We start from the raw sequence: 20,129 nt of genomic DNA, 5'->3' as shown, positions 1-20,129 counted from the left end.
TTTTGTCACGTTTTGTAAATATTTGTAAATAGGGAACATTCCACTGTGCCCAAACCCCCCAGGAACACAGGTCGTGTCCTGTCGATTCCCGCTGCAGTGGGTTATATCCAAGCCTTTCCGCGGCTCCTCCCGGCACGCTCGGAGCAGCGTTTCGAGTATCTGTAAGCAGTTTGGGGCGGTGGATAAACATTTACATGTTTCTCTGCGAGGACAGCTCTGTGTTGGGAGCCCCAGCTGCGAGCTAGCAAGGGTTTTCCTGAGTGTGTCAGTGCTTCGCTCAGGCGTTCCCTGTACGTGGTCTGCTTTTGGGGGCTTTTCTTACAATTCCTACGTTTGCTAAGCAAACGCATTCAGGGAGCATCTCGGAGCCCACCTGTTGGCAAGCTGGATATGCCAAATTTGGGGTCGGATGCAGCACTGCGAGGCGCTCCCAGGCGAAGCAGACAGCTGCTCTGCTTTATTTTAAATGACCAGCTTTGGTCACGAGCCGGAGCCGCTCTCGACGTGAGGTTAATGCACAGCGCTGGCATCTTGCACCGCGCCGCTGGAATCGCTGGGAACCGGCTGCTTTTGGGCCCCCGGCGCCCTCGGGGCCGCGCGGAGCCGCCGGCCGCGGCAAAGGCAGAGCTGCGCTGCGCGTTGTGGGGAAACGTTAAAGAGTTCGTAATTACCAAGGGCTGCAATTTATTGCAGCCAAGGCGCAATTAAAAGTAAATAGTCCAGAAGACGTCTTCCTGGCACAGGAAACAAATTGCTTTGCAGGCAGAATAGCATGTGCTGTAGAACTGGTGAAGACCACTGCAAGCTGAACTTTTTTAACCTTCACAGTAAGAAGTTTCTCTTTGAATGTTTCTACGTAAAAAGCAGGCCTTTTTGGTGGAGCCTTGTAGCTTTTGTTTTTGAGTTTCTGCCTGCCCATGGTTGCGGCTGAAGTTACAACCCCTTAGGCGTTGCTGTTTCCCTTTTGTTTTTTCCAGAGTTGAGGATTAAGTCTTTTTCCAGTATAATCAGTGTGTGATTTGGAGCGAGCCGGTGTCTGCAGATGCTGAGTTCAGCGTTTCCCCCTGCCAGACGGGGCAGTGGCGGCGCAGGGCAGGTAGCGGGACCTGTCTCGCTGTGCTTAGCACATGCAAACATGGGAAACCCGGTTATTTGGCATCTCCTGGATTCTTCGGAGCTTCTCTCCTATGTTTCTACTTGCCTGTTTGCAGTCTGACATTTCGGCCACGCATTTTAGCTTTTCCACTTTCGGGGCAGAAGCAGGAAATCCTGCGTCTCTGTTTGTATAAGGGTGACTAGAGTGACTGAGGAGACTCAGGCGTGAATCAGCAGAGGGAATAACTCACTCGGGAGTTTTGGATCTCGTTGCAAAAAAAAGTGTTTCTTAACTTGGCTTGTGGCCCGGGTAAGTCCAGGGCGAAACTGCGGTGCCGGCGCGGGCGGCCGTGACGCGGTGCCGGTCACGGCAAGGAGCACCCGTCGCCTTGCAGATGTTGAAGAAGAGAAAAGCCTCGAGTCCATGTTTGCCAGGAATGCGCCCTGTGAGAAACTGTTGCCTGGGCAGGTCACTGAGTGGGAAGGAAGCTTCTAAAAAGGGACTTGTAAGTCACTTCTCTACTAAGAGATATTTAATCATCTCATCAAGATCAAAAAGATGGAAAATAATAATCTAATTCCTGCAAAATCCTTGCATAGGTTTGAATTGCGTTTAAGCACAGAGTGAAAAGTATCGGGCATGGTGCTTCTTCCAAAGCCTTGGCACGTGCATCCCTGGAAAGGGCTGCGGCAAAGTGTGGCCTGAGCGCCGGCCACGTTGCGGTGGGCATCCAAAGCCTGGCCCGAAGGCTAGAGCAGACCTGGAACAAGCTCCTTGCATTGGCCATTGGCCTTCATGCGTTCTTCCGTACACCCCAGAAGTGATTTTGCATATGGCACTGGAAAAAATGTCAGAAGTGCCGGCAACGCGTGGAAGCGGTCGTGCTGGTAAGAGCGCGGTTATGCAACGCCCAAATATAAACTGAAACGCGATCCAGTGGGGCCACGTCAGATGGTTTTCCAGCAGATCGCATGCAGGAACGGGACAACTGCCTCAGCAAGGGACCGCGCCGCTCCTGCTCACCCCGGGCGCCCAAGGGGGAGAAGGGAAGGTCCAGCCGTGCCGCTCGCGGGACCAGGCCCTGCTGAGGAGCACCGGGTGCCAGGGCAGCGGCGTGGAGGATGGACCTGGCGTGCTGCTGAACCGCACCGAGCACCCGCGGCTTCTGCTCCCGCTGTCAGTGCCGTATCCGACCGTCCGCAGCCTCCCGCTCGCGCGGAGCGCACGAGCCTGCAGCAGCCGCGGCGCTGGCGGGTGCCGTTCGGGCGGCCCCGCTGTGCCCAAGAGGCAGCGGTGGCCCAGCACAGCGCTGTCGTTGTGCACCGGCCTCGTAGCGCTGCGTCGCGGTCAGTTACTCCAACACGTGCTGAGCTCCCGCTCAGCTTGTCGGACTCGCTGTTTTATTCCTGTTCCTAAAGTAATGATCGTGGCTGTGTTAATCTTACCAGGAAATACAAACATTTTTGATTGGAAGGCACCCGAGCCCTTCCAGCTCAGCCCGTTCGCATGCGGAGCGAGGTGACAGCATGAGTGCAAGGAAAACGGGGGCTCTGCGAGCCTCGCTGCGGGCCTTCCCGGCTCTGCGGGCAGCGGGTCTGGCAGTGCATGGGCACGGGCAGAGGAGCCGGCGCGGGCGCACGTGTGTCCGCCGCGCGGAACGTGTCCGCGCGAGCCCAGCCCGGTGTCACGGCCACCCGTGAGGCCGGCGCCGGCCGAAACGCGAGGCCGCGCGCTGAGGTTTACGGGTTAGGCGCGTGTCACGCCGGCACTGCGCGAAGCGGTTGCGTTCATAGGGAGATTTTTATGATTCACTGTATCCGCTTATGTAAAGCTTTGCTTTTACGGCGAGCCCGCTCAAGAGCGCGTTGCCCTTCTGGGCGGGCGAGGTGGCGAGCTGGCGGGGCTGGGGACCAGCGCGGGCTGGGCCCGCGGGCGAGCGCACCGGGGCCTTGGGGGGCTGGCGAGGCCGGCACGGGGACAAGGTGGGCCGGGAGCGGGGACATGGTGGAGAGCAGGGCCGTGGAGGGGCCGGAGTGGCGGGGACAGGGCACAGGGTGGGCGCAGGAGGAGGAGCGGGGCCCAGCGGGGCTCTCGGGCTGGGGGAGCGGGCGGCGCCGGGCCGGGACCGGGACCGGGACCGGGACCGCCCCGCGGGGCGGGGGCCGGGCCGGGCGCGGCCGCCCCGCCGGGGCCGTCACGGGGCGGTTCGGGGCGGTGCGGGCGGTTCGGGGCGGTGCGGGCGGAGCGGGGCGGTCCGGGCCGCGGCGGGCGCGGGAGTCGCGCGGAGCAGCGCGGAGCGTCGCGGCGGGGATGGGGCAGCGGCGCGGCGGGCAGGGGCCGCAGCGGGGCCGCATGTCCGCGCGCCTCTTGGCAGAGGAGCCCTACCAGAAGCTGGCCATGGAGACGCTGGAGGAGCTCGACTGGTGCCTGGACCAGCTGGAGACCATCCAGACGTACCGCTCCGTCAGCGAGATGGCCTCCAACAAGGTGAGAGCGCGGCGGTGGGACCCCCGCGCCCCCTCCGAGGAGAGAGGAGTTTGGCTTTCCCTCGCCTTTGACTCTCCCCTCGCCTTTGACTCTCCCCTCATGTTTGACTCTCCCCTCATGTTTGACTCTCCCCTCGTGTTTGACTCTCCCCTCTCTTTTGACTCTCCCCTCTCTTTTGACTCTCCCCTCTCTTTTGACTCTCCCCTCTCTTTTGACTCTCCCCTCTCTTTTGACTCTCCCCTCGTGTTTGACTCTCCCCTCGTGTTTGACTCTCCCCTCGTGTTTGACTCTCCCCTCTCTTTTGACTCTCCCCTCTCTTTTGACTCTCCCCTCTCTTTTGACTCTCCCCTCGTGTCTGACTCTCCCCTCCGGCCCACGTCCTTGCCCCGACGCGCTGCCCTGTGCGCGGTGAGGGGCGCCCGGCCCCCTGCTTGCCCTGGTGCGCGGTGGGAGGGGGCCCAGGCGGGCGGCGATGGGCGAGAGGAGCCCCCGGAGCAGCAGGAGCCCCCAGGGCCAAGGAGCTGCCGCGGCCCCCGTCCCCACTGCCCGGCCCTGCGGTGCTGCGCAGCCGCCAGGCTCTGCAAGTTGCTGTGGGCAGAAATGATGCCTCATAAAGTGATTTTGTGGAATAAGTTAAGCAGACGAGTCCCGTGCCGGCCCCACTTCCCTCCCTGTCGGCGATGGCCACGGCGGCCTGGGGCAGAGGAAGCAATAAAAGTTTTATAGACAGAGCTTCCAAGAGGGGAATTCTGCTGTGTCTGAGGGCAGGAGGCTGCAGGAGGAGCAGCACCGTAACACGGGCGGTAACGTCCCTGCTTTGGGGACAGCTCTGTGTCACCGCGTGCCCTGGCTGGACCTGGGGGGCTCAGCGGCCTCCGCAGCGGTGAGGAGCCGTGTTGCTCCCGCACGGAACCCCTGCACCTCGCAGCCCCGGCGCGGTGCCGCCTTCAGCCCCCTCCCTGCAGTGCTGCCAGTTCTGGGTGGCTTCCAGGGACCTATTTCATCCCCGGGAGAGCAGCACGAGCTGCCGCCACGTCCCGCAGTGCTTTCCCGCGCCAAATGCCGCCACGGATGAGCCGGGGCTTGCCGTTCCAAGAGAGCCCCGCGGTGGCCGAGCGGTTCAGCGGGAAGCGCGCGCGCCGGGACGCGCTCCGGAGCACTCGCCCCTTTGTCACATTTTCCACCCTGACGTCCCCGAGGCAGCGGGCGGCCCCGGCGCGCGGCTCCGCCGCGGCGAGCAGCCGAGCGGCCGCCTGTTTTCAAAACAGGATGCTGGGGCTCCGCGCCGCGCGAGAGGAACGGAAGGAGAAACAGGATAGATAGGAAGAAAGCAAATAGGCTCAGCACGGCCCCGCGCGCAAGAGCCGAATAAACAGCGACCTATCTCCTGACCTCTGCTATTGCTGAGCCGCTGGCCCCGCGCCGCTGCGGCCAACCTACGTCACTGGAGGCTGATAGTAGGCATGGCACAGCTGTTGCAAGTGTGACTCGAATTTCCTGTCTCCTTCCTGACAGACGTAGTTTAGAAAATCCAGAGTTGCAACAACAGCAGGCGGAGAGGGCGGCCGGCGCGGCCGGGGGCGCTTCCCAGAACTCCCGCGCCCGCGGGGAAGCGCCGCGTGCCGCACGGCCCGGCCGCGCGCTGGCACCTTTCGGGAAAGGGCCGTTCGCGCACGTGCGTACGGGCGTCCTGCGAGGCGAGCTGCTCGCAGCGAGGCCAGGGGCCTCCCTGCTCCTGCGGGCAGGAGGGGGTGCCCGTGGGCTCCATCCCTGCGCGTGAAGAGGACCCCCCTGCGGGACGCCCCCACCCCGGCCGGTGGCACGAGGAGCCACCCGCAGCCTCCGTGCCCGGACCCGCTCAGCTCCGGGACCGGCGCAGCCCCCGGCTCTGCCAGCCACAACCACCCCCTGAGTAGTAAAGAGGGGCGAGCGTTTTCCCTGCGGGAACACCAGTCTTGGCAGCTCGGAGACTTTATGCGGCTTTAAGATCCTAGGATTGGAGTGGAGAGGAGGTTTTATTTCTCAGCCTCCGTCACGTGCAGCCCGCGGTGCAGACCCCACGTAGCGCGGCTGTGTCCGAGCCATGAGCGCTGCCTTGTCACGGCCTTGTCACCGGCGTGACCTGGGGCTTTGTGCAGCCTGTCTCGCCTGTGCTCCGCTCCGAGCCCAGCGTCCCCTGCAGCACCAGCCTGGTGGCCTCCGTGCCCTCGGGCGCTGCCGTCCGGCCGCGCTGCCCAGCACGGACCCTCCCTGCCCCGTGCGTCGCCGCTCGCACACGCAGCCGTGAGCGGCGTCGCGGCCATCGCAGCGGGCACGGGTGGCGCGTGGCCGCTCCTCGCCACGGGCCATGGCGCCGGATGAGCACGCGGACACTAGTGTAAACGGTGGCGGGGCCGCGTGCCAGCGCGCTGCGTGCCGGCGCCCCACGGCTCCGCGCTCCGGACGGGATGTTTAGCCGGAGCTTCCGCTCCGAAGCAGCCGGCGCGGAGCCGCACACGGCCCGGTGCCCGAGGGGCCCCGCAGCCGGCCGGGCCCCGCCGCCCACCCAGGGCCGGGGCTTCCCGAGCCGGGCGCAGCCGCGATGAATCACGGCATGTGGCCCCGCGCCCAGCGGGATTCCCCGCCACGGAGCGGGACAAACGCTCGGAGCGGAGTCTCTGGCAAGCTCGCCGCGCTCGGAGCCTGCTCCGCGGTGCCCGCGTCGAGGTTGCTGCAGGCGCCCTGCAGTGCTCTAGCCATGGTGCACACCGAGCTGGGAAGTGGCCATGGCTTGTGGACACCCTCGGAGCTCATGAGTGTCCTGGGACACAGTCACCATCGTGAGGAGCCGGGTCTGTTCCGGAGGCGCTGTGCTTGCTCCCGCTCCGAGCAAGCTCCCTGGCCCCGGGGCTCGCCGGGCACCGAGGCGCTGCGGAGCTTCCCGGCGGCCCCGGTGGCGGGCGGGCGGGCGGCCCCGCATGGGCACGCGCTGGCGCGGGGTCGAGTTGTCCCTCAGACGCGACGCCGGCACCTGCCGAGCGCTGCGTTCTCAGACCAGGACGTGGGAGCCCGCAGGGTGGGACCTCGGCAAACGCAGCTCGGGGGCAGCTTCCCCGTGAATCCTAGCGGGAGGCAGGCGGGAACGCGCGGCCGGGAGACTCGGCGGGACACGGGGAGCCCGGGGGCTGCGCTCGGCACCGCGGCGGGGGCTGCTGGCTCATCCTGGAAAAGGCAGGATGTGATTCCCGGGGCAGCCCCATGCCGACCCAGGCTTGCAGACTGGGACGTGCTGCTGAAAGGCTCCTCACTGTAAGGGCAGGAGGGTTTACGGGCAGGAAACGACCGTCCGCAGAGCTGCCTGCCTGTCTGCATGACGGGTTTCTCCTGGGAACGCATTTACATTAATCAGTGCATTCCTGGGGCTCGGTGCTGGGGTCGTGTTCACTCCAGCACAAACAGCCCCTGGATTTTGCACGGGGAGAGCGACTCCGTAGCCTGCGCTCCGGGAGGAAACCCACTGTGCCAAGCAGGAGCTGCCAGAGTTTCCCTCCTGACCGTCTCCGAGAAGTCATTTCAGGGCACGGAGTTGTTTGAATTTTCCAAAGCCTGTTTTCCGACTTGGGTAAAACCCCTGCTGGATTTGCCTAAGCGATGACTGCGGAGCCTGATGCAAATTTAAATTAAATTTAAATTGCCGCTTCGCACATTTAACGAGATGGCCTTGTTAATTGCGCTGCTCCTCCAGGACAGGCTGGACGCGCTTCCCGCTCGCCCGCCTTTCCGGGCGCCGGCCGGGCCGCGGAAGCTCGGGATGCGCCGCGGGCACCGGGCGCGCTCGCCTGGCGCAGCGCGGCCGCGTCTTACGTCCGAGGAGGGTATTTCTGAGGAAGCCTGGACCAAACCTTCCGAGGAAGCTGAAACTCGTCCAGCTGCCGGTTGTGTCATCGCCGCTGCCGCCCTTTCCCCCCGGGGCATAAACAACAAGGCGGAAATTTTAACCCCGATCAATGCGCGTTGCTTCCGCCGAGCGCAGGAGCGTCCGTGTGTCCCGGCGGTGCCCGACGGAGGCGCCGGCGCCGCGCGGGAGCTGCCTGGCGCATCCCGGCCTTCCCAGGGGTGCAGTGCTCCGTGCACTTATGTCTTTTTTCTGGCATTTTACTACAATTTGCATATTCCCGCTTTCCACGTTTCTCTTACGGAACCGGGAGCGTCGCGGTCGCCCTGCTCGCAGCTCGCCCTGCGTTTCACAACGCGCTTTGGGCTGCCCAAATACCTCCCACCAAGGGAGTTTCTGCCGCTCCCAGGTGAAATACTGAAACTTCCCTGGTAAAATATATATATAATATATATATCCTCCCACCCCATCAGATAGACAGCTCTGCTTTCATGTGCAGCCACACGCTGATTTATGGCAACGTGCTATTTATTTATCAACATTTACTTTGTGGATTTTTAAATTATTCTAATAGCATAAGGCCAACAAGTTGGTCATGATGCTCCTCCTTTAAAGTCTTCCTTTGAACCTATATATAAATCAAGTCTCCTTTGATGTGAAATTGGAGATTTCATAACCTTGTGTTTACTTTTTGGTTTAAAAAAGAAGCTGAAGGAAAAACAAGCAGAAACAGAAAACAAATAGTAGTTTGTATCTCATTAAAAATAGTTTTATATTGTTTTAGGAAACAAGAACTAGGAGGAACTGCAGAAACATTTGATTTTTGCAACGACTGATAGCTGGCTGCAGCCGTTCCACTTTTCTGCAGGCACGGAGGTGTATCTGGAAATCAATCTGAAGTTGATTTAACTGGCAATATATTTTTTTCTTTAAGCATCATGTTTAAGGGCACCCTCTCTTGCACACGCTGCTGCACGCGTGAGTAATTTCCCTCCGGCGCCTCGGCGGTTTCCGGAGGGGCTCCGCTGCCCGCGGCCGGCGCAGGTATGAGCAGCATTCCTGCCGCCTCCCCCGCCGCTTGTGACGCTAGGAAGGGCGCCGTGGAAATGAGCGAGACCAGAAATGACCCTCCGGATCCAGAGGGATTTCCCGGAGCGGTTCACTCAGCAGGGCTGGGCCCAGCTGCTTTCGCACACGGGTCGGAGCTCGGATCCTTGTGCGTGGCGGCTTCCTGCAGCCGCGGAGCAGCAGGGGTGTCGGAGCGGCGGGCGATGCCGGCTGCGTGGCCGGCAGCAGGGGCTGCAGATGCTGTGCCGGGCACGGCGGGGATTCCCTCCATCACAGCGCAGCGGGGCCGGCTGCACCTCGGCATCCCGGCAGGCTCGCGGCACCCCGTGCATCCCGCGCTCGCCCTCGGCTCCCGTGAGCGATGACAGCCACTGAGCAGCTTCTTTGACCAGGGGCTCGAGGCCGGGGGAGGCTCGGCTGGTTTAACAGATTGCCCGGGGCCTCTGCAGCAGCTTCTCCACCTGGGCACTGCCCCGCTCCTGAGGAACCCTGCGCTCCGGTGACAGGGACACGACGCCCGGGTGCTGCTGCACGCGGCGCCCCGTGGCCACCCTGCCTGCTGCTGGCACTGCCCCGGTCTGCACCGCCTTTAGGAGAGGTTGCCGATTAAAAGCCTGGAAAAGAGAGTACCATTAAAGCTCCTAGAGGAGATGGTGGGACTGATTGCAACTTAAAGATCAGACGTGCGAGTGCAAAGGTCCTTTATGTGCGGGCCCTGTGCGGGCTGTTTAATATTAGTCGCTGCACCCCTGCACAGGGCTCTGGGGACGTGGGGTGCGGAGGAGGCTGCACCGCAGCTCGCTGCCCTTCCTGGTGCCTGGGGACAGAGCTGGAGGGCTCTGCGGCCCCGGCCACACTCACTGCCAAAGGGAGCTGCCACACTTCCATTAAAAACCAGGAATCTGGAATGTAACCGTATGAGCAACGTTACCAGAAGTGCTCAAGATGTAAGGTGGCGATTGCTGGCGTGCAGGGGCAGTATTTACATTGCTCAGAGCGGAGGCTCTCGTTAGCTTAGCCCTTTTCCCTTGCAATGCACTTGCAAGCTGTCCCCGCGCCGTCGCGCTGAATGCGCCCGGGAAAACCCAGTTTAACCCCCCCCGCGGGAGCCCCGCAGCGCGGAGCATCCCCGGGAAGGGGCCGGGATGTGCCGGAGCCGGAGCCCGCGCCGCCTCCATCTTAACCCCCGGCGGGGCTGGCGGTGAGCGCGGAGCCGGCGCGCGCGGCGCCTCTCCCCCCGCGCGGCGCCGCAGGCTGCTCTCCAAGATGCCCGAAGCCAACGCACTGCTCTGCGTGTCCTGGGGGTACATCAAGGTGGGTGGCTGCACGCGCGGCTCCCCTGCATGCGGGTGGCTCTGCCTTGCGGCAGCGCGTCCGCGCAGGAGACCAGGATGCTGCAGTGGAGACGTGCGCGGAGGAAATGAGGAGCTTCGGTCCTGTAGGAATCCGGGTGGAAAAACGCTTAAATCCTGCGCTGTGCTGCAATGACCCGAGCGCGTCCTCAGGCTTACGGCATGTTTCTCCTCTGTTATGTCCTGCGTTATTTGTTACTTGCGTGCTTCAGAATGGAGCAAACTTGCGTTTTGAAATTGAGAACAAAAGAAGGTTGTAGGATGCAGAATTAAGCCAATCCCAGACTTTGATGGTTGAGCTAAATTACCTGAAACATGATCTTCTCATTTGCTGCAGTGAAAGCTAATATGCATCTTTGAGGGAAATTCATTTTGTAGCATAATGTACTGAGCAGAAATACCTAGTCGTGAGGGTGCTGGGTAGTGTCTGGATTAACCGCGTGTTGCTGACTCTGTTCCAAGACCCTCCTGGGTGCTGCAGCCCCCGCCAACCCGCGCTCTCTCTGCTTCCCCTGCAGTTCAAGCGGATGCTGAACCGGGAGCTGACCCACCTCTCCGAGATGAGCCGCTCCGGGAACCAGGTGTCCGAGTACATCTCCAACACCTTCCTGGGTAAGCGCTGCCTCCCCGCTGCCCTCGCGCCTTCGCCCCGCGCTCCCAGCGGCGCCGGCGAGGAGCGGGACGAGACGCTGGGACGAGGCCTCCCTCGGCCTGTCCGAGCGCACGGGGATGGCCCGTTTCCACGTGCGTGTCGTGGGCGGGCGGAGCGCTCCCCGTGTCGTCAGCTATCGCTCACCCGCACGAGCTGAGTTAAGAATCAGTGTTTTGAGGATGGGTTCTCTGCGCTCACAAAGTACATCTGCTACAAAAATATAAAATGCTGCGTTTTTAGGATTGGTGGCTGTTTTCTTGAGGAAAGCAGCGTTACGCAGAGCCTTCCCGCGTGTCCCGGTGGCAGCAGCAGGGAGTGCTGCACACACGGGATGCCAGCGCTCTGCCAAGGCCCCAGTCCTGCTTCCCTGGGGCATTTCAGTGGGATCGCAGGATCATTAGGCACATCCCAGTGTTAGCAACCTGCATAAACATTAGTGACAGCTTTGTAGGGATCCACTGGGCCTCTTCTCCATCCAGCTTACTCACAGCCTCACGAATATGAGTTAATAGAGACTGGAGCACGCCTGGAGAAAAATGAAGATACCCATATGTGCCCGCTTGTCGCTATGTGGCGAAAGCAGAGAGAGCCATCAGTTGCCTGCATTAAACATTACAAAAAGCCAGTTAAAAGTTGAGGTTATTTAATTGGCATATTTAGCTATATTAGCATTTTTATGTAGCCTTCTGTATTAGCAAGCAGCAGTGCTACGTTGTGCTGCACATTGAACAAAAACGCCGAGGCTGCTGCCGCCTCGTCGCCGCTTCCTCCAAGGGCTTCGGCCGCTTGGGGCTCTTCCCGTCCTCCCCGGAGACGAGGGAGGAGAGCGGTGGCGCAGGGACCGCGGCGGCAGCGGGCGCAGGCCGCGAGCTCTGCCCGCCGGGTACCTGCGTGACCCGCGCTGGTGTTCCTGCTATCCCAGACACTGTCTCAGACTTGGATGTGCCCTGGGAATCGTGTGTTTTTCTGTGCTTTTTTAGGAGCTGGATGTGCTATATAGGGCAAACCTTTGATAAATCGATGGCACCGATCTGTAGTTGGGTTGATGTTTTGAGAGCCTGAGCACAGAGCTGAGCTTGGCCCTGGTAGGTAGGGTGAATCTGCAAATATAGACTGAGTGCTTTTCTAGGGGCAGATGTGTTGCCCAAATGTACATTGGGTTTGCAGAGAAATGGTTAATAAATGCAACGGAGGTGTCTAATGTTGGGCAGACCTGGTGCTGTGGAGGCTCCTCGCTGTGCCGCGCTGCCGCTCCGCATGGAATTTTGTTCAGAGCAGCCCCCAAATTGGAGAAGGTCCCTATGGAAGCAGAGCTGTTGGATCAGCAACAGCGATGGGGGCTTTTGGGAGGTGTCTGATGGGTGCTGATGCCTTTGCCCTCTCCCCTCAGACAAGCAGAACGATGTGGAGATCCCTTCGCCCACGCAGAAGGACAGGGAGAAGAAGAAAAAGCAGCAGCTCATGACGCAGATCAGTGGAGTGAAGAAATTAATGCACAGTTCGAGCTTAAATAACACCAGCATTTCCCGCTTCGGTGTGAAAACGGAGAAGGAAGACCACCTGGCCAAGGTAGGACGGGCCCTTGGGGTCCCGGCGGCGGGAGCTGGGGAGAGGAGTCGGGGTTATCCTGGAGCAGGGAATGGGCTGCCTGGACCGACTGCCTCTTGTAAAGAATCCCCTCAGGGGTGTGACTAATTACATATTGTAGTTAATAGTACCAGGCCCTAATGGCATATTCTTAAATATATACAATTCAAGAAAATGTCACTAAAATGGCCAAAAACGAAGTGAAGGCTAAGGAGAGTAATTAGGAAACACACCTACAGCTAAAGGGCCCTGCTTGCAGGATGTCATTTCAGGAGTGCCTGGTGTCACTTATCCCTTGTGCACTTGGGTAATTACCAACAATTAAGGGCTCCCGCCTGTTTTTTCCCAACTTTTTTGAAAGTGATGAATGCAGAAGCGTCTGGCAAAATATGGACATGTGTTAAAATAGTGCAACTCTTCTGTTCTTGTTGTCTCAAAAGGAGCTGGAAGACCTGAACAAGTGGGGTCTCAACATATTTAACGTCGCGAGGTATTCCCACAACAGGCCCCTCACCTGCATCATGTATGCTATATTCCAGGTGAGTGTTTGTGATCCCACCTGCTTTTCTGCTACACTATACAGTTTCAGATTACTTTCTGTTTTGCTGCTTTCGGCAGTGTCACCTCCTTATTTGACCTATCTGTACTTCGAACATTTCTGTGCAGGAGAGGGACCTGCTGAAAACGTTCAAGATCTCCTCGGACACGTTCGTGACGTACATGATGACTTTGGAAGACCACTACCACTCGGACGTCGCGTACCACAACAGCCTGCACGCAGCCGACGTGGCCCAGTCCACCCACGTGCTGCTCTCCACCCCTGCCCTGGACGTGAGTTGCCCAGCTCGGAGCGTCTTCCCGCGGGATGCTTTGCACGGCTGCTTGAAAATATTGTGGGCACAGAAGAAGAGCCTTAAATTGAGTCGGTCCCTGGTAGCACTCAGATATATGAGAAATGCCGCAGGCTGCCTGCTCTGTGCGCGCTCAGCGCGGTGCTGGAAGTCCCTGTGAAGGAATTTCAGCAGCAGCTTGTCCCTGATCCCTGCCCCATCTGCACATGCTGCTCGCAGACTCTGCTTCTGAGTAACTGCTTGGTCCTCAGAAAACTAATTCAAAAGCACAAACCGTTTGTTTTTGCTAAACCAGCTTCCCAAGCTGTTGAGAGATAACATGCAAGGGCTTTTCTGACAAATGCCTGCTTTTTTTTCTAGGCTGTCTTCACTGATTTGGAAATCCTTGCTGCGATTTTTGCAGCTGCAATTCATGATGTGGATCACCCTGGTGTCTCCAATCAATTTCTAATTAATACAAGTGAGTTCAGCTTCAGATACAACAATAACTTCATCTACAAACCTGGCACACATTTTCCATTACAGTGAGGTCACTAAAAATGACTTTCAGCCTGTATTTCTTTCTCAAAATATTATGCAGTAAACTAGCTACACATTTTGAAATGATTACACATTTTGAAATGAAGAAGCAATTAAAATGAAATTCCTAACAAAACACAGGAAGGCATAGCAGTACAGTTTGCAAAGTCACCTTGAAGCCTGTGGATATTATTCCTTGCCTATGCATAATAAGCCTTCCAGTCCTGGAAGTTTTATCATTAATAATAGACAGATAATGCAGGATGTATTTTCTGTTTCTATTGCTATTGACAACGATACCTCTAAATATTGTGTGTTGCTCTGCAACGGGCTGAGCACATATCTTGATTCCAAAATATGGGTATTGTTCTGTGTTGGAAAGCATCTTTGTAGGCTTCATGCTTTCTGTTGTCAGTGATTTTGAAGCTTGTAACTAAGTAAACTGAGTAGTATTTTGTTCAATAGAACTGAGCAAAGGACTGTTTATATTGTATACATATGTGCTCAGATTAGAAAACCACATGCTCTTGACACGGCCCAAAGAAAAAACCTTGCCCTGGTTCACTGTGTTGGGACAAACGCATCGGTAGCCATCTGAGGCTCCTGCTCAAAGCCACATTTCCCATAGTCCAGTCTCATATTTATGTGTCTTTGCTAGATTCGGAGCTCGCCCTGATGTACAACGATGAGTCTGTCTTGGAGAACCACCATCTGGCCGTGGGCTTCAAACTGCTCCAGGAGGAGCACTGCGACATCTTCCAGAACCTCACCAAGAAGCAGCGGCAGACCCTGCGCAAGATGGTCATCGACATGGTGCGCGTTACGCCCCGTGCTCTCACCCGCATGATCCACTCCTCTTAACCAAAAACCTGGCTCCCTTCTGTGTCCGCCTCTACTTAAGGTCATGTTTTCCCTTCTGCAAAGGTACTGGCAACAGATATGTCCAAGCACATGAGCCTGCTGGCTGACCTGAAGACCATGGTGGAAACGAAGAAGGTGACGAGCTCGGGGGTGCTGCTGCTGGATAACTACACCGACAGGATACAGGTGCTCCATATAATCCAGTTCTTCACTCACAGAAACGGCAGCGTGGTACAGGAGAGAGCTGCTCGCTTAGTAGCGTGAGCCTTATCCTGATCCTTTCCCCATCTGATGGGCAGCTCCTAACAACAAGCTCATAGCAAAACCTCTTGGCGTCTTTATTTAAAACTGATGATGATGATAAAACAGGTCACTCCATGGCTGTCTGCATCCTTCCAGCCACAGTTAATCAGGCAGATGTTATTTGTGTGGAAGGGATATTACTCATTTAATAAAGTAGGAGTGTTTAACCATATGAGAACAGGAAAATAAATTTTGAATGGTGGGAAGCACCTGCATTCAAGCACAAAACCATGTGATGTAATTAGTCCAACGCCGCGCGTGTTAGGTATTGAGTAGTCTGAACAAAATACGGCACAGAATTTACTATTAAAGCAGACTTTAGGGGCTGGTCTCATATCTGGAAAGGGATATTATTTTATAATATTAATATTTTTATAGAAGTAAGCAAGTGCATGCAGCCTGAAATCGCCCTCTTTCGCCATTTAATTTTATGACTTTTCTGATCAACGCAATTGCAGGTTCTCCGAAATATGGTACATTGTGCAGACCTGAGTAATCCCACCAAGTCTCTGGAACTGTACCGGCAGTGGACAGACAGGATCATGGAGGAGTTCTTCCAGCAGGGAGACAAGGAGCGAGAAAGGGGAATGGAAATCAGCCCCATGTGTGACAAGCACACGGCATCCGTGGAAAAATCACAGGTAATTGGCCTTCAGCTGCATTTTTCTGTGCCCTAAGTTTGTGTTTTTAAAACAGAGACAAAATTCATCTGTTTTCCCTGATGCAATTAGGCAAGGAGCCAGCTCAGAGGGCTGGCTCTGATTGACCCTGACATCCAGCTGTGCCCAAAGCTCATCAGCTCTCACTGGGCTATTCAGACTCCTCTGTTTACCCCGTGGCTTCCCCTCCTTTCCAAGTGTGAGTTTGTCCTGCCTTGTTCGTGTCCCCGTTTCCAGGGCGAGTTGCTTTCCTCTCCTTCCTGGGCTCGAGAGGTGACATTCTGCATCCCCCGTGGCACTGAATTAGCAGCTCCCAAAGCTTGCTGGAACATCCAGCCACAGAGCAGAGCGGAGCTCCCTTTCCCTTTCCGTTTCCCTTCCCTTAGGCATTCCCTCCCTTCGCCATTCCTTGGTTTGGGAGCATTGGCTGGCCCGCCCCAGTTCTGTCTCATTCACAGCTGGGACGTTCAAGGCCAGGTTTGCTCTGGCCCATGTGGCCCAAGCCCTGGCATTTCCCCTGGGAAGGCCGTGGTGGAGCCAGGGACCCGTGTTTGCCCAGGCACATCCCAGCCTTTGGGTGATGGTGCCTTGGTCGTCGTTTTTTAATGACCTCAACAAGTCATCAGAGAGGTTTTTCATCTTGAATAAGTAACCAAATTGATGATGATTATTTCCAAATGTCCTCTTGGGCTAAGCCAAGTGGTTTCAAAATTATTCACTCCTGGTGACTTTGCTGGAAAAAAACGAATGTTTTATTTGGTAAGTGAACAAGAAGCGAATCCTTTGGCCAGGCTTAGGTGAATTCCCTAGTTCACCATCCTTCCTCCCAGAAAGCATTTTTTTGGAATAGCATTTTTTTTTGCCATGCCAAAAGAGTGGAAGTTTCCTGAGAGGGTCACGCTGACGCCGCGTGCCGCTGTGCTCCGCAGGTGGGTTTCATCGACTACATCGTGCACCCGCTGTGGGAGACGTGGGCCGACCTGGTGCAGCCCGACGCACAGGACATCCTGGACACGCTGGAGGACAACCGGAACTGGTACCAGAGCATGATCCCGCAGAGCCCCTCGCCGCCGCTTGAGGAGCGCGGCCGCGACTGCCAGGGCCTCATGGAGAAGTTCCAGTTCGAGCTCACGCTGGAGGAGGAGGATTCGGACGGGCCGGAGAAGGAGGCCGAGAGCGGCGGCTTCTTCAGCAGCGCCGCCGGCCTCCGCGTGGCCGGCGCGGGGCAGGAGGAGCCTCCGAGGGAGGCCGGCATCGAGATCGTGACGGAGGACACGTCCCCCGTGGACACATAAGGGGCCGCCCCCGCGCCCGTGGCTTTGCAACGCTCGGCGACGCGCCGGCCGCCTGCGAGAGCCTCCCCGCGTCTCGAGGCTGCAGTCGGGGCCGGGCCGGCGCCGCCAGCCCTCGCTCAGGAACGGGGCGGCCTCGGCTCCGAGCGGCGCCCGCAGAGAGGCTCCGCGCGCGGAGCCGCCCCTCGCACTGGGAGAAACTACTGAGGCCCCTCGTGGGCGTAGGAAAGGTGCCCCCGCAGCCCTGTGTGCCTTCTTTGTCCCCCCGCAAGAGCCATCACCCACACGGAGGTCAGCACGGACAGCGGCCCGGAGCGCGTTCCCGCCTTGGCGGATGCTTTCCCGATTCTTCCTGTCGAAAGAAGCAGTCTTCCTTTTCCTCGCGGGCAGCACCGGCCCGTTGCTGCGGTTAACGGCCTCCGCAGAGCAAGGAGGAGGCCGGGGCGCGCGGGCCCGCGGGCTCCGCGCCTCCCTGCAAGCTGCACGCTCCGATATCTGTGTTTCTCCCGCCTGCCGTTCACCTCCCCTAGGTCTAGGTCCACCGTCCTTCTCCTGCACTGCCTTGAGCTCTGACACCTCCAGTACTGTTTATAACAGTGTATTTATTACGTAATGTACATACTGTAATGTTTTGTAAGTTATTAATTTATATGAATTAACCTCGCCCGTCAGCGGTGATGTTAATTGGGTAGAAGACTCGGAATAAGAGTTGCCTTTTTTTCTCGTACCCTTTTGTATTGCCTAAAATAAACGAACCTGAACGTAGCGGAGGAGACATACGGACCCCGGGCCGGGCGCTCGGAAGCCTCCGTGGAAAAACGGAGGAGAGACCGGCCGGCTCCCAGCGTCGCGTCCCGATGGCCGAGCAACCCAATGTGAATCCTGCGGCAAAAATGTGAACCCATGTATTACCCGTGCTGTGAAACTGCTCCCGACGAGGCTTGTTGGCCGCCGGTGTCACCCGCAGTCTGTACAATGCGTTCCCAGCTTTTGGTCCAACTCGTGACTACCTAGCTGATGGCAGTAGCACAGTCGTGCATGATCGGTGGGTTTGTATGTCTGTCGAACACTGCGTTGTTCCAGGTGGTTATTTTATTGTTTCCAGAAGTTTCACACGACGTATGTTATAGTATTATATATTGTGCTCAGATGCATTCTTAAGAGATTTTTATATGAAGTGAATAAACAAAAGCATGACCCTGCGTGAGGCTCCGGGCTCTGCGTGTGGGGCAGCCTTGGGAGCAGCGGGAGAGCAGAGGGGACGGGGAAGGGAGCAGGGGCAGGGGGGCAGCTGAGCCTCTCCTGTAATTTGGAACGATGGTGCCCAGGGCGCTGGCCCGGAGTGAGGCCCGGAGCGAGCCCGGCGTCCCAGGGACCCGCCGGCTGCCAGCGAAGCCACTTGAAAGCGCAGTGCCCAGTGCCCCTCTGCCGCCCACGCGCACCGCGGCGCTGCCAGTGCAGGGCACACAGTGCTCATTGAGTGTGTGCATTGCGTTTGTGCATCGGGGGTGTGCATTGCGGGTGCGCATTGCGGGTGTGCATCGAGTGTGTGCATCGGGTACGTGCATCGGGTTTGTGCATCGTGTTTGTGCATCGGGTGCATGCATTGGGGTGTGCATCGAGTGTGTGCATCGGATACGTGCAATGGTTGCGTGCATCAGGTGCATACATCGGGTGCGTGCATCGCTGGTGAGCATTGCTCCCTCTCCCCCCATCCCTTCATGCATTTTAGTTTTTTTCCTCTCAACGACCCATTTCTGGCAGGCGGCAGCTCCCTCGGGGCTGCTGCAGCAGCAGCAGCGTCACAGCCCTGTCCCACTTCCCCCCGCAGCCGCCGCGGCTGCGTTGCAAACCCTGGTGCAGGGGTGGCACGGTGACAGCGTGCGCCGTGCTGCCGAGCACCGTGCAGCACCCCAGCGTGTGCGGTGCCGGTGTGTGGGCACGCAGGCTGCCCCGGGCACTGCTTCCCCTCCGCACGCTGGGGGAAAGTCGTGCCCTGCCACGGGCATTTATCTTTCCAAAGCAGCCGTGTCCGGGAGCTGCTCCGGCTTCGGGAGCTGCTCATCCCACAGCTCCCCAAGGGAAACAGGATCTGACACCGCACGTGGCGCTGCCCCGGCCTGCGCTGACCGCACTGCAGGGTCTGAGGGGGGCCGAGGCCGTGCGCGGCGCTGCCCGCGCGGGGTGACAGAAGCTGGAACGAGGCCCGGGACCGGCCCCGGCTCCCACGGGAGCTCGGGTGGCACCGCGGGCACCGCGCAGTGGCCGCGGGTGCCTCCGGCCGCTCCGGTTTGCCCAGCACTCGCCCTGTGCCGGCGGAGCAGCGCGGAGCACAGCTGTACAGCACCCTCTGCCGAGGCCAGGACCCACTGCACGGGCGGCACAGCGGGAGCCCCCATGCACATCTGGATGCACCGGGCACAGCTGGATGCACCGGGCACGGCCGGAGCCGCTGCAGCTCAGACCCCTCAGTGAAATCCTCGCGCTGTTGTGGTGAGCAGCGAGTCCGGCCGGGTGCACAAAGGCCAGGCCCTTGTCTTACCCAGGGGCTATTTCACCCGCACCTGCAGCTGCGCTTTGCCCATGTGCCGGGTGCCACCTGCACCTGATTCTCCTCCAGCTGCCCATTCACCTGACATGGGGGGGGGCTATATTTTCTTGAGCTATTGCACCCTTCTCCCTGCAGGGCATTGGGCACCCACAACCGCTCCCCTAAGCGCAGCGGCCCTGGGCCTTGTTCTTGGAAGTGGCTGATGATTCCCACCCGCTCCTGCTCTGCCGGGGCCGCCCGGGCGCTGCTGGGGACGGAGATTTGCTGCACGCAGCCACATTGGGGCAGCTCGGAGCTGTCTGACGTTGCTAAGCTCGGCATGCCGGGTGGGTGGAGGGAAAATCGCACTGGGAATATTGCAGGCCTTGGCCCAGCACGAGAGCTACCCGGCTGCTCGCACGCAGGCGCTGCCCCGTGCAGCGGGCGCGTACAAGCGCACACGGGGTGCGATGCATGTGTGCACATCATGTGCGTGGTGCATGCACCCTGCGCGGCAGCGCTCAGAGCCCCGGGCACCCAGGGCAGGGGCTGCCGCAGCTGGGGCTCATCCACCCGCCCTGCCCGGCCCGGGATAAAGGGGCTGCCGGGAGAGGGCACAGCTGGGTTTGCTGCTGCCTTGGGCCTGTGCTGCCCTGTCATGTGGGGCTGGTGAGTGGCTGGGGCCGGGGGGGGTTCTGCAGCCCCTGCCCTCCTGTGCCTGGCTCCCTTCTCCTCCTCTTCCTCATCCCCGGGCTCTCCCCGGGGCTCGTGGTCTCCTTGCTGCAGCTCTGCTCTCTACGTGGTACCGGGAGCCAACGCGCTCAGCCTGCCCCGTTGAGCGCTCGCTGGTTTGCCCAGCTGGCCCGTGAGCCGCCCTTGGGGTACCGGGGCTCCCTGCAGTGAGGCCCCCGCGCGCTGGGCCCTTGCCGAGGGCCGCGGGACGCGCCGGCCGCGCTGCCGCCGCTGCGGGTTTCTCAGCGCCGCCGCTGCCCGGACTG

The 20,129-nt window shown here is 59.1% G+C and overlaps 1 protein-coding gene across 1 annotated transcript; it reads left to right on the top strand.

Moving 5' to 3' along the window:
- The first annotated feature begins 3,348 nt into the window (after positions 1–3,348).
- LOC104572610 (3',5'-cyclic-AMP phosphodiesterase 4B) lies at positions 3,349–16,646 on the top strand. Its single transcript, XM_088531961.1, has 10 exons — positions 3,349–3,583; positions 10,396–10,489; positions 11,920–12,098; positions 12,557–12,655; positions 12,783–12,947; positions 13,328–13,427; positions 14,145–14,299; positions 14,411–14,533; positions 15,109–15,291; positions 16,239–16,646. The coding sequence occupies exons 1-10, from the start codon at positions 3,407–3,409 to the stop codon at positions 16,602–16,604; spliced, it is 1,641 nt and encodes a 546-aa protein (XP_088388087.1). The 5' UTR covers positions 3,349–3,406; the 3' UTR covers positions 16,605–16,646.
- Positions 16,647–20,129: the final 3,483 nt, after the last annotated feature.

This window comes from Tinamus guttatus, unplaced genomic scaffold (assembly GCF_059628265.1).
Source record: "Tinamus guttatus ecotype Peru unplaced genomic scaffold, ASM5962826v1 Tinamus_guttatus_pri_ptg000441l, whole genome shotgun sequence".
NCBI classification, from domain to species: Eukaryota; Metazoa; Chordata; class Aves; order Tinamiformes; family Tinamidae; genus Tinamus; species Tinamus guttatus.
This window is presented reverse-complemented; position numbering and strand designations above follow the sequence as displayed.

Coding starts and splice junctions, on each gene's coding strand:
- LOC104572610 (XM_088531961.1), top strand. CDS start 3,407: ATGGGGCAGCGGCGCGGCGGGCAGGGGCCGCAGCGGGGCCGCATGTCC. Junction 3,584..10,395: donor GCGAGATGGCCTCCAACAAG/GTGAGAGCGCGG, acceptor CTTCCCCTGCAG/TTCAAGCGGATGCTGAACCG. Junction 14,300..14,410: donor GCAAGATGGTCATCGACATG/GTGCGCGTTACG, acceptor CCTTCTGCAAAG/GTACTGGCAACAGATATGTC.